At 30.3% G+C, this 12821-nt stretch overlaps 1 protein-coding gene and 1 long non-coding RNA gene across 2 annotated transcripts; both read right to left on the bottom strand.

Annotated features, from left to right (window-relative positions):
- Nucleotides 1-744: 744 nt before the first annotated feature.
- On the bottom strand, nucleotides 745-3136 carry LOC146996851 (uncharacterized). Its single transcript, XM_085818938.1, has one exon. The coding sequence runs from the start codon at nucleotides 2555-2557 to the stop codon at nucleotides 1721-1723; it is 837 nt and encodes a 278-aa protein (XP_085675064.1). The 5' UTR covers nucleotides 2558-3136; the 3' UTR covers nucleotides 745-1720.
- Nucleotides 3137-8595: 5459 nt separating this feature from the next.
- On the bottom strand, nucleotides 8596-12323 carry LOC118197808 (uncharacterized). The gene is made up of 3 exons (XR_015041489.1): nucleotides 12167-12323; nucleotides 10473-10510; nucleotides 8596-8818 (listed from the first exon to the last, which is right to left on the bottom strand). It is a non-coding gene; the product is annotated as an uncharacterized LOC118197808 (long non-coding RNA).
- Between the last annotated feature and the right edge of the window lie 498 nt (nucleotides 12324-12821).

Below are 12821 nucleotides of genomic sequence, written 5' to 3'. Positions count from 1 at the left end.
GAAATATAATTTTACCTAAATATATCCACGTAAGTGAAGCAAAAAAATTGAAGGGATTTATGTATATGTGATAGATATATGTAAATGTTTACCAAAAACTTGTGTAAATCCTTGAAATTTATGTGTATTATAATGTAAAGTTACGAATGAAGCACAATAATTCGCATGAACATACCTAAATTTTATGTCAAACTTACGTACATTGTAACATAAATATCTACTATTTTTTCTCAGATATTTTTTATAATATTTTTAGAGTCAACTTCTATGTTTTCTTATGTGCAATTTACAAATACATGCTGCTTGAGATAATACAAGCTACGCCTGTATCAACAGAAGCACAGTCTGAAACTGATCTTGTAAACTTAGAGCACTATGTGTATAAACTCAACTCAGTGATGTTTTTTTCCCAACATTCTCAACATTTAAGATGCAGTTATGTAAAAAGTTAACTTTTGAAGTAGAAGCAAAAATTTCAACCTACAGAATACAATAGAATGTCATAAAACAATGCATTTCACATGTTAGTACTTTTTAAAAAATGCTGTGCAATGTGCAATCAAGTGTGAAGAGTTAAAAGTTGGGAAGGAGTGGAAGAACAGCAAAACCTATAAAGTCTGATTCAGAATAAGAGAAATCGTCAAGACATTTCAAGCAGCATATCATAAGCTTCTTTAAATTAATATTTAATTACATTACTTATTCACAGATTCATTATCTTGCAAAAATGAAGTTTTTCTCATGTGAAAACAAAGAAACTGTTTATGATTTATTTAGATCAAAGGACAACTTGCATACCTCACACATAATAAACAGTATGCTTTATGCAATTTGGCATAATTTCTGCAAATCTTAAGTCCTGCCACTGAGCACCTCTCTAAATCCGAAGAATTTTGCTGCTCCTAAATTCTGCCATCCAATATGAACCAGCCTTGACTTCGCTTAATGAGGCTTCTTTCCTACATAGATCAAGTTCTTACTGCATTGCACATACAGGTTGTTTCTAATTAACATCTTTAAAAAAAAAAAAAAAAAAAAAAACAGGAAGCTTTTCTTTCATCTAGACAAACACACATTTCTTCCAATTAGTTTTCTGTCCAATTTATTTGTTAAATACAATAACTCATAAGATTTCTCTCCTTTGTGTATATGAATATTTAAAATTTTACTTACAAAAGTAGTTTAAGTACAAATGAATTTTTACATACCTTACATAAAGTTTTTCCACTGTATGAATAGCCATATGATTTTTTAAATAGCTCTTTTGTCTAAATGACTTCTTGCATACTTTACACACACACACAAGGTTTCTCTCCTATGTTAATAAGCATATGCTCATTTAAACAAACCTTGAGTCTAAATGATTTGTTACACACATGAAGTTTCTCTTTTGTGTGAATATGCTTATGTTTGTTGAATTCACCCTTTTGAGCGACTGACTTCCACATACTTCTCACACATAAGGTTTCTCTCCTGTGACATAAGGAGCTATTGGTTTAAATAATCTTTATGATGAAATGACTTCTTACACACTTGACACATATGAAGTTTCTGTCTTGTATGGAATAAGCATATGCTTGTTTAAATTACACTTTTGTCTGCATGCCCGTTTAAAGCACTCTTATGAAGAAATGACTTCCTACATACTTCACACACATGAAGTTCCTCTCCTGTTTGAACAAGCAGATGCATGTTTAAATTACACATTTGAGTAAATGACTTATTCACACACCTGAATTTTCTCTCCTGTATGAATACACACATGTGCATTTAAATGACACATATGAGTAAACGACTTCTGGCATACTTCACACACATAAGGTTTCTTTCCTGTGTGAATAAACATATGCTGGTTTAAATTGCTTTTATTAAGAAATGACTTCTTACATATTTCACACTTATGAGGCTTCTCTCCTGTGTGAATATGCATATGCATATTTAAAGTACGCTTTTCACGAAACAATTTCTTACATACATCACACCCATAAGGCCTGTCTCCTGTGTGACAAAGCAAATGCTTCTTTAAATACGTTGTTTGACTAAATGATTTCTGACATACTTCACACACATGAGGTTTCTCTCCCGTATGAATAAGCAGATGTTTCCTTAAAGTCTGCTTATGACGAAATGACGTCTTACATACTTCACATACATTAGCTTTCTCTCCTGTGTGAATAAGCATATGTCTATTTAATTCATGCTTTCGAATAAATGACTTCTCACATACTTCACAGTTATGAGGCTTTACTCCTGTGTGAATATGCATGTGGTAGATCAAGCCATTTTTATGAATAAATGACTTCTTACATACTCCACATACATAGGTTTTCTCTCTTTTGTGAAAAATCATATGCGTATTTAAATTAGACTTTTGATTAAATGACCTCTTACATACTTCACAAGTATAAGGTTTTTCTTCTGTATGAATAAGAATGTGCTTCCTTAAATTATGTTTTTGAGTAAATCGCTTCTTACATACTTCACACATATGAGTGTTCTCTTCTGAACGAATAACCATATGCTTAAAACTCTCATTTGTCGGAATAACCGATTCCATACCTCACACAAACTATGTTTCTCTCCTGTATGGATATGCAGGTGCTCTTTAAATTGCTGCTTTTTAGAAACCGGTCTGATTACAAAATACAGAATTTTTACCCAGAATATTTCAAACTAGCTTTCGGAGTACAAATTTACGTGGTTATTTTTATAAGGAGGTTAATACATATTACGCATGAGGCTTACTTAGTGTGTGATATAAGCATGGCTTGATTTCCAGGAATAATTCATTAAATTTTGTTATATTTCACACATACGTGATTTCTTGCACGTGTATTTATATATAGTTAATATGAATTTCTGCAATGATGTTGCATACGGCACAGTACAATTACATGAAAGATGAGCAACCCGCGAAGCAACAATTACTTGAGCAAAGGCTACTGGGCCTATCTCCTATCTTTATTTAATACATAAAAAATTTTTAACGACGATAGCATTTCTAGAGACACTAAGCATTTCAGAGGTGAACAAGTTCATAAATAAAATGAAACGGTTCGTGAGATGAAGATAGCACCACCGCAAGCTACCGATGACTTTTAATGTTTTCAGATTCAGCAGACAAACAGTTTTCTAGTCTCCAAGTCTTTCTGCCCACTGGACGAAATATTAAACTCTTAGGGGCGAATTCAAGTGCAACGCTTGTCATGGTAATCGCACTTGCATTGCAAAACCGAATTCAAGTGCAACGCTTTTCGGACACGCCTACTAAAAATACGTCACTACCATAGAGGAATTTTGCGGCTACTCCTGACCTGCCGCAAACTCTTAACAGCGACTGTAAACAAGATGGCTGAAGTGATTTTGCTCAGACGTTTAAGAAATCGGAGAAATGCTGATCGAATTCCTTGGCATTTAAGAGACTGTCGTAATGCGTTTGAAATGTCGGAGCGTGAATTCATCAGTTGATTCAGATTAAATCGGTTTGCTTCAATGAATTGAAACCTTTTCTGAAGGCAACTGCCAATGGATATTCTCTGCAAAAGCAGGTTTGTTTTTACTTCAGATTATGAAAACTGAAATACTTCTGGAAATATTTCCAAATCAAAGACTATGCTTAAATGACCTATTTGAGAATATTATATATTTTTATACGTAAACACACAAATTTTTAATGTTATTGTATCAGGATTCTTTCTTTTTCATCCCGTTTTTTTTTCGTAGTAATGATCGAAATCGTTAATTACTTCGAATTTTGGAATGCAGTAATAATATCACCATTAATTTATTGTTTTAATTACTCTAAAACGTAATCTCGGAGAAATTGTTTTTCTAACAGAAATTTTGCATATGCCTGTCTTTGAGATATATATATATATGTATATATTTGGGATTAGTTTTTTGGAATATTATATATATTTTTTCATGGTTTTAGATACGTGCATTTAATTTACATATGCTAGAATTTCAGTGATATAGTAAATTAGTTTGCAGCAATAATTAATCTTTGATATGTATGCAATTAAAATTTCATAATTTAAATTAACTTTATATGAATAGAGAATATTTGTTAAATTCAAATTTCATTCTTTGCAGCAATGGCGCATGAGAATTATTTAAATTTAACTTTACTTTTTATTCTTATGAAACAATATATATATATTCTGCAACTGTAGGGGGGAAAAGCATGAATTTTTCTCAGCTGTTTAAACAGTTCCCATGTGTAAAATAGTATTTCATCCCCCAAAATATTAGTTAATTTTCTCCTAATGTATAATGCCTTGCCTGTTCGTACAGTGTGATTAATGTCATGGTAATTTTGGATACTTTCTATAGATCTTGCATAATAACTACACATGTAAGTTATATACACATTCGTAAATCTCTTATGATATGAAAAGTTATTGCAGACTTTCACATAACTATTAATAACTTGATATTCTCGATAACAGGTGACTTACCTTACTTCCGTAGACCATGATCAGAATTAAATAAACTTATAAGGTTATCATACTAAATTACACGAAAAGCAGCATGACATAAATAAATACAAAGAAATTAAATGCATTTACTCTACTAATAGATTATTATATTACATGACATTGGTTTTGCCCATGTATAATGGGAATGAAAGCCAGTTTTCCATAGAAAGTCCTCTACAGAGGCATCTGTTTTCTTAAGCAGATTGCTTTTACCACATTTCAGTGACCTTGATTTAAGTATGAAACTGGATAATATTTTCTCTCTGCATGAGATGTGTTAACTGAGTTTTAGAAATATAAGCCATCTTGCAGTTACTGTGATAATACTAATTTTTGGTACCTCCATATTATACCATCAACCATGAAAGTTGTGCTAATTACTGTTGTGGAATTCTGAGCCAGACGTTTGTATACAGCAGTTACAACAAACCATACATCAGTCTCTCTGCAGAATACATGAAATAACCCTGCTGTGAAAGTATTGGACCCACTTCGTGAAAAAACATTCGTTCATTACTACTGTTTTATTTGCTGTCAAATTTTACCAAAAGCTCATTTTAGAATGCTATGAATACAAGTTGTCCACAGGTAATTGTTCCAATTTCTTACTGTTTTGTTCGCTATTTCCACATACAGCAGATGTTAATTCTTTCGACTAGCTGTAAAAGAACTGGAGTGCAATCACAAGTGTAATCCTACCTAGCTTACCAAGAACTATTTTGGGTTACATACAAATGAAACCGCAGATGTTGCGAGTGTGGTGATATTAATTTTTGTTTTGTCTTCATTAACCGGAAAAAATAAATTTTCCATTAATGGTGAAAAGGTAAGAAATATACAGTCAAAAGTCGTTAATCCGGACTCGTCGGGACTTCGGCGATTCCGGATTATAGATCATCAGTTTAAATCTCAAAAGATGGCATGCAGGAATTCTAAAATTAAAAATATGAAACCTTAATTTATGAAATAAAGAACAATTATAATCTAAAGGGTATTAAAATTAAAAAAAAAAGCTTAATATTTATTTGTTTACTTTATTAAACATTTCTTTCAATGTAAGTTGTTTTAAGTTGCTTCGTTTTAAGTGATAATACTTTCTCTTTAATTCTATAAACAGACACAATTTCTTGTTCAGTCACAAAGTTCCGCTGTTCAAGTCCCGTTAATTGTTGTGTCGAGAATACCGACTAACTTGTCAATCGAAATTTTTTTGTTTTCACTAACCTCTCTGTCACATTCTTCATGTCTTTATCCATTTTTTTGCAGCAATTTCACTTTTTGTTTGATGGACATCGAAACATACTTTCGTTTTGTACGATCCTTTGGGAGCTCCAGAATCGGAAATTATATTTGACATAATCGAAAGTTCAAGTTTACTTTTATAAAATTGCTCTTACAGTCTGCAAAAAATAATAATTCTGATCCAATTCGAAGATTAAGGAACAACACATTCATCAACATTAACTGAAATAGATAATTTTAGCTTATACCGTCGGTTATACATAAAACGTGCACGCAAAAACGTATTCTGCGCGTGCGCACACGCATATGCACAGTGGTAAAAGGCCTTACGCGCACGCGTGTCAACGCGGTGCATGCGCAGAAAGTTTTTTGCGTTGAGGTCCGGATTATAGATCATTCTGGATTATGGGTGTCCGAATTAACGACTTTTGACCGTATGATAATAAGTATAATATTATAGTCATTTCAAATTACTGCAAGAATGTTTCATTATTATTCGAATAATAATAACAAAAAGCTATCTATAATTATAGTGAAGTATAGATATTAAATAATACAAAATATTAAATAAATTTAACCTATTTACTATAATTACTACAATTTAATGAAAAAAGGGTAGCTGTAATTTTTTTTTTTTTTTGTGTGTGTGTGTTTAACGTTTTATTGCATATTTTTTAATAATGAAAAAACAGTGACATATTTTTGTTAAAAATGGAAAGTAAACTCCTTAAAAAGACTGATTTATTAATATATCAACTATATTTAATGTTAAAAATCTGTGTATTAAAATTTAAGATGAAACTTTCTTTTGACTTAGGATTTATGTTTTTCTAGGTATGGAATGTTGGTCTGAGGGTTCTCTATGCTATAGGACAATGGCCAGGCAATACTCATGATGCATTTATATGGAGTGGACTGAAACAAAATCTAGATAGTATTTTGTCGCATCGTGCATATCTTTGGGAGATAGTGGATTATATTCCCATTTTATCACGGGAATATCTCTATAATGAGAAGCACAGAAAAGTTTTTGCAGCTATAGAGATCAAATCAAGATTTAGGGTACTGCACGATACTGGTGGAACACTATTGTATTCACAAAGCAAAATATGTAAAATGGTCATATCTGGTGGCCATTTTACATAATATATGCTTAAGGTATTGTGTTGAAAATCCTGAGATTGATGTGTTTGAAGATGATGAGTTGGTACCTTCAGAAAGTTTTCAGTCAGTGCATGTTGAAATTGCATTGCACAATAAATTATCTTTAAATTTTGAAACTCGATAATAAAAACCCAAAGTGGGCAACAATGAACCTCTGGCAAAGGTGAAACCCCCTTCATGGATAATAAAGAATATATTATGAAAAAAATTATTTTCATAATTTATTCTTGGGGACCCACAAGCCATGGTTTATATTTAAACCTGTAACTAAATGCACAACCCTAAATGATTTTAATTGATAATAATAATCCTAAATAATTTTATTAGTCCTGGTTTCAAATGCATACTGACAACCTTTATCATTATTGTTCTTCCCTCTGAATTTCTTGTTTCCATCATTTATGTTTAAAAACTCTTGACTACCAGAAATAACTTAATAGGCTCGATATATATATATATTTTAGTGTTGGTATGCCAGTCATGATTTACAATAGTAAGTCACTATAAATTAGCATTGCACTTAATTTATCTTAAACTTAGCAATAAGATTTACTGCACCGAAATTCAGTTTCTTCCAAAAAGTCAAATGTTTCCCTTTCGTCCCCTTCCGTGGGACAACACAGAAAATTTCCATGTGACAATACACATTTAATAGCATAAGAACTTCATGCTTATTTATTATAGTATAAATTAAAACTGACATATTCTGTCAAAGATATTTAAATGTATTTCCTAAAAACAATTATTTCACTCTATACTGTTTATGTCTTCTTGGGGGTGAGCAAAACAAATATTGGACAGTTCAATTTTCCTCCACCATTCCTGTGAGCGTATTCTTCGATTAAGCAGGGTTTTGCTCCAATTCCTGATTAGCATAATATGTAAAGAATAAACAGCCTATGATTTATGCCTCCATATACTCTTGTATTATTTAAAGAACATACATTTTTCTTTTAATTTTAGATTTTAAAACATTAAAGTAAGGGAAAGATTGTTTGCTGGATTTAGATTTATATCATCATTACGCATTCACTATAATAACTTACTGCATACTTACCTCAGTGGGTTTGCCATTAAAAGAAATACATTTAAGTAAAATCATGAGTGTATAATAAATTGTTTTTCAGCCAAAAAAAGAGAAGGGGAAATATAAATACAGTTTGATTCACTTAATTTTTAGTAGGCGACTCAACATTGTTATTGTAAACTAGACATTAGCCATACTTTAATAGTTGTCATCTCTGTATTTTTAGAACTTCGAAATTAGAATGTCAATTTTATCTGCCATTGTTATGGAGCTGTAGGATATCGAATGTTATTTCTTCAATGATAAAAAGAAATGAAATTTTTAATACCACATCTCATTCATATAACTTATTAACATAATTGAAAAACAATTTAATTCATTTCGTGTTATATCTGAAAATTAAAATTTGTAATACATTGACTAAAGATTCTTACAGGTCTTATTCCCATTTTCCTCCAGGAAAAAGATAATTGCTGTGTAAAATGCATAAATATTTTCACGAAACTTATAATAGTGGTATTAGAATTATTATAATGTTTATATCATATAATGGATCTGTGAATTTCTTTTAACTAATTTTTATAATCACAAAATTTTATAAAATTAAGAAAGTAGTAAATTTTACAATTAAAATATGAATCCCACACTGCAGAAATACATACAAGAATGAAAACACGGAAATATTTGAAATGCATGATTTATTTTTTTAATAAATTAATAATTAGATTTTGATTTTCTATGACAGCAGACTGATTTGCAACTGATTGCTTATACAAGTCACATATTTCACACAGTACATTAATATATTCTTCTGCGTTTCAATTATTCCCTTTTCTGCAGCTGTAATATCATCTCTCTTCCTTTTTTCTCTTCGGTCTCCTGCTTCGAATAGTTGAGCTTCTATCTGAGGGAAAATTTTAAAATATTCATTCAAATTTAAATGTTCTTAATTTTTATATTTCATAATGTAAAACACTTTTTATAATTAATTAAACAATGAAACTTCTCTAAAAAGGAACAACTCATAATATTGATTTCTTTAACTTTCAATTTTTTTCCCTTTATAATTTTTAAGACTGTTTATAGATCAAGAGGATTTAATGATTATTATTTTAAATTCTTAAAATCTTGTTGTTAATAAAAGACATACTCTGTATATAATGTTCGCAATAAAGAATTAAAATAACTCTTTTGTATGAGAAATATTAATTTACATCTGTTATAATTAATTTATACCAGCGGTTCTCAGCCGGTGGTATGCAAAGAAACAAAATATTTTTAACTACGAAATTCAAAAATCTCATAAAGAAAAGAATAGTTAATAGAAATTTCCTTTGATCGAAATTGACTTGAAGATTTGGAAAATGACACACTTGTTAACTTTTGGCTGAACCGAAAAAAAGAATTTAAAGGCATTTCAAATAAAGCTATCAAATTTGTATTGTCTTTTCGCACAACCTGTTTGTGTGAAAAATGATTTTTTCCATGTTAAATTTGAAATATAAATACTCATCAAAATAAAAAGTGGATCCTAATTTACCATTAAATGAAATAAGAGCAGACATAAAGAAATTAAATATTAAAGTATTATAACTGAAATTTTGATAATCAAGTGAATAATTAATTTAATTAAATTTAATTTTGATAATTAAGTGATCATCAGTTTTTAATCTAATAGTTCTTTATGTGTACATATTTAATACAAAGAGTGTGCAAATGGCTATATATATATATGTTTTTAATATTTCTATTGAGGAATTAAAAAATAATCATTGTAAAATTAGTGGTAGTATTAATGTTTTTCAGTTTTTGCTTAGATGGTACACTACAGTCAAAAGGTTGAAAACCGCTGATTTATATCATTAAAGTTTTTCTGTTGGGAGGAAAAGGAAAAGAAGAATCCAGAAAACATTAGATTTTATGTAATAGATACAAACTTGTCATTCCTAAATGCCATTGCAGATTTCCTCGTGATAAAGGTGTGGAATTTTCTAATGTAAAAAAGCATAAAATAAGCACAATTTACTCAACAATCTTGACTGAAATATACATGCTTTCAGAGATAGCATAAAGCAAGAAAAGTTTACTCAACAATCTTGATTGAAATATACATGCTTTCAGAAATAATATACAAAGCATACTGCATAATCAAAGTTATGAGTTTATATACTATGAGATACCATACATGTTTATAATATACCACGTTCCTGTACACCTAACACCTCGTCCACAATCTTCTATACAATTCATTGAAGATAGTTCCTGAAACATAACTGACCTAAGAGAAACATGCATACTTCTAATTTATGCATAATAATTTGACAAACATTGATTTCAGGTAAAGAGCTACATGTATTATATCAAAGAAAGAATGAATAAGTGTAATTTGCCTTTATCCTACAAATACTTAAAAACATTTACGTTAAAAAAATGAATTATACATAATGGTAGCAAATTTTTAATGAAAAACAAAACAAGAGTTGAAAACTTAATGCAGTTTTGTCAATATATTACTCTCTTAAAATTTATATAAATGTATAGAAACTTGAAATGCATACCGCATTTGGCTGGAAAACTTGTGGCATTGTGTTGCACTCTAGGGAAAGGGAAAAAGTATACAATGAAGCAATCATAAGAATAAAAGATATTTGCATATTATTGAAACCACCTTAATAAAAGTTACCAAATTTTCAAAAATGTGCCAAACTCTGGCAACAATTATGTATCAAAATTTTTCAGGTAACATGCTCATAACAATTTTTCATTCAAACAATGTCACCATTTTCATATGTGTTTCTTATGTTGTATTTCAAGTTCCAATGGATTTTAGATACGAATAGTTGTTTTAGATTAATTTCAGATTTAAAATACTGCTTGTGGAGCTTACCATCAAAAGACAAAGCTGTGTTAAAAGTTCTGCAGGAATAGAACATTTTAGTACAAAAATTTCTAATGGAAACAACTATGAGATGAATTTGGTACATAGACAAGGCATGCAGTATCAAGTTTATGTAATTCTCTGATTTTTTTTTTTAAGTGAAAACAGATCACTTGGCACAAGTGCTAAAAAATTAGACAAAAAATTTGTGGAAAATTATTTTTTTTAAACTATCATATAATTTTTATTTAATAATTCAAATTAGTATTTTAAAATTTGTTAAATGTTTTTTCCTTTGATATGTTGATAACATTTTGCCAACTTAGATAAATATTGATAGTTTGGTTATGCTAAAAGCAAGCTGCAAAAACAACGTACTTCTCCTGATAAGTATTTTTCTCTTTTCATTTATAAAGACCACCAAACTGATCCAGGTGTTTGTGTTAATACGTAAGTACCAAAAAATATTGAAGAATGCACAATGAAAGATGGCAACCAGTATGGTAAAAGATATAATTAATATATGGAATGAAAGAAATCTTATTAAAAGACGACTTTCATTATCAGCAGAGAAGCATGACACAGTTACAGTAAAGAAATTAAGCTTTTGTTTCTGCACTTGTAGCTTTTAATAGCCAAAAATTGTTTTTTGAAATTTTATGAAATAAATAAATCTGAACATAACTGATATCAAATGAGAATGGGTCCAAACTTTCACTTAAGAAGCAGAAAGTGTACTGTAAATGCACAATATAATGAGCAGAACACAAAGCATAATTTATAAATTAACCTTTACTCTGAATGTATATATTACATTAATATCACATTAGAATTATCAGGGTTTCATATAATTTTTTATTTATTGTATTACATTGAAATACCTTTAATTTCATTTTTATATTTTCCCAACGATGTACAATATAAATCTAAAAATTGCTCTTAACTGTTTCATCACATAATGAATGTCTAAGGGAAGGAATGCCTGCGTGGAAGACTAAGGAAAACTTAGTATTCATGTTATACATTGAAAAAATGAAGAAAACACTCATGCAGCCAGCTTTTTCACCTGGATTTAAAGAGAGACTGGGATAGTGGTGTTCAGCAGGCTTATCTGCTTGTAGATAGATGGGCTTATTAATTACTATATAATTCAAGAACTAGTTAATTTTCATATGGTAAACATGCCTACTGTCACTGAAGAATCATGCATCTGTATTAAACAATAAAAATATAACACAAATTTGAATTTTAAATTAAACATACTATTAGAAGAATTAAAACCAAATGCTGTAATTTGAAATTGGGAAAAAAATGTGGTTTATATTTGAAAAAGCAAGGATTTTTGTCTGAAAGTAAAATATATTTTACACACACCTGTTGCTCTAGATTACTTTGGAGGGAATTTTCTATAGGATAAAGTTGTACACATTAAATACATGTTGTACACATTAAAAGAAATATACATGTCTGTATATTTCTTTCGTTTTCAGGACTGGAACAATTCGTTACACCGCACTACAACGCAGTAAACACTTGACCACAAGCTCAGAGAAATTATGGGAACTGATGTTTTTTGTTTACATCGACACGCAGTCTCATTGGATATTGATGTAGTTTATCGGACAAGCTCTCCTGGCACGAGAGCAAACCAGCTCCCCATTGCAATTTTGACGTCATCAGTTACCAGAGCGGTAAAGCGTTGCACTTGAATTCGACTTTAGCAGACGATAGCAGGAACGCCTCTTGCGAGCTAACATTTGCAATTTATCAGAGCGTTGCACTTGAATTCGCCCCTAACACTATTTTTACACGCACGTGACAGGAAAAGTACCACGATTCCTTTCAAAATCGCTGTAGCAACTTAAGGCTACCAGAATAAATTTTACAGCTAAGCACACTGTTTAAATTCAGGCAGACTTTTGTTCTCTTTCTGTTCCTAGTTGTATCATTTGTGTTAGTTCATTCTAAAGGCCCGTCTACACGTAGCGATTTTCTCGGCCGACTTATCTATCCGATAATATCTGAGATA

This window comes from Stegodyphus dumicola, chromosome 6 (genome assembly GCF_044657685.1).
Source record: "Stegodyphus dumicola isolate Sdum_Otavi_A_Nest chromosome 6, ASM4465768v1".
NCBI lineage: Eukaryota > Metazoa > Arthropoda > Arachnida > Araneae > Eresidae > Stegodyphus > Stegodyphus dumicola.
This window is presented reverse-complemented; position numbering and strand designations above follow the sequence as displayed.

Coding starts and splice junctions, on each gene's coding strand:
- LOC146996851 (XM_085818938.1), bottom strand. CDS start 2,557: ATGGAATCGGTTATTCCGACAAATGAGAGTTTTAAGCATATGGTTATT.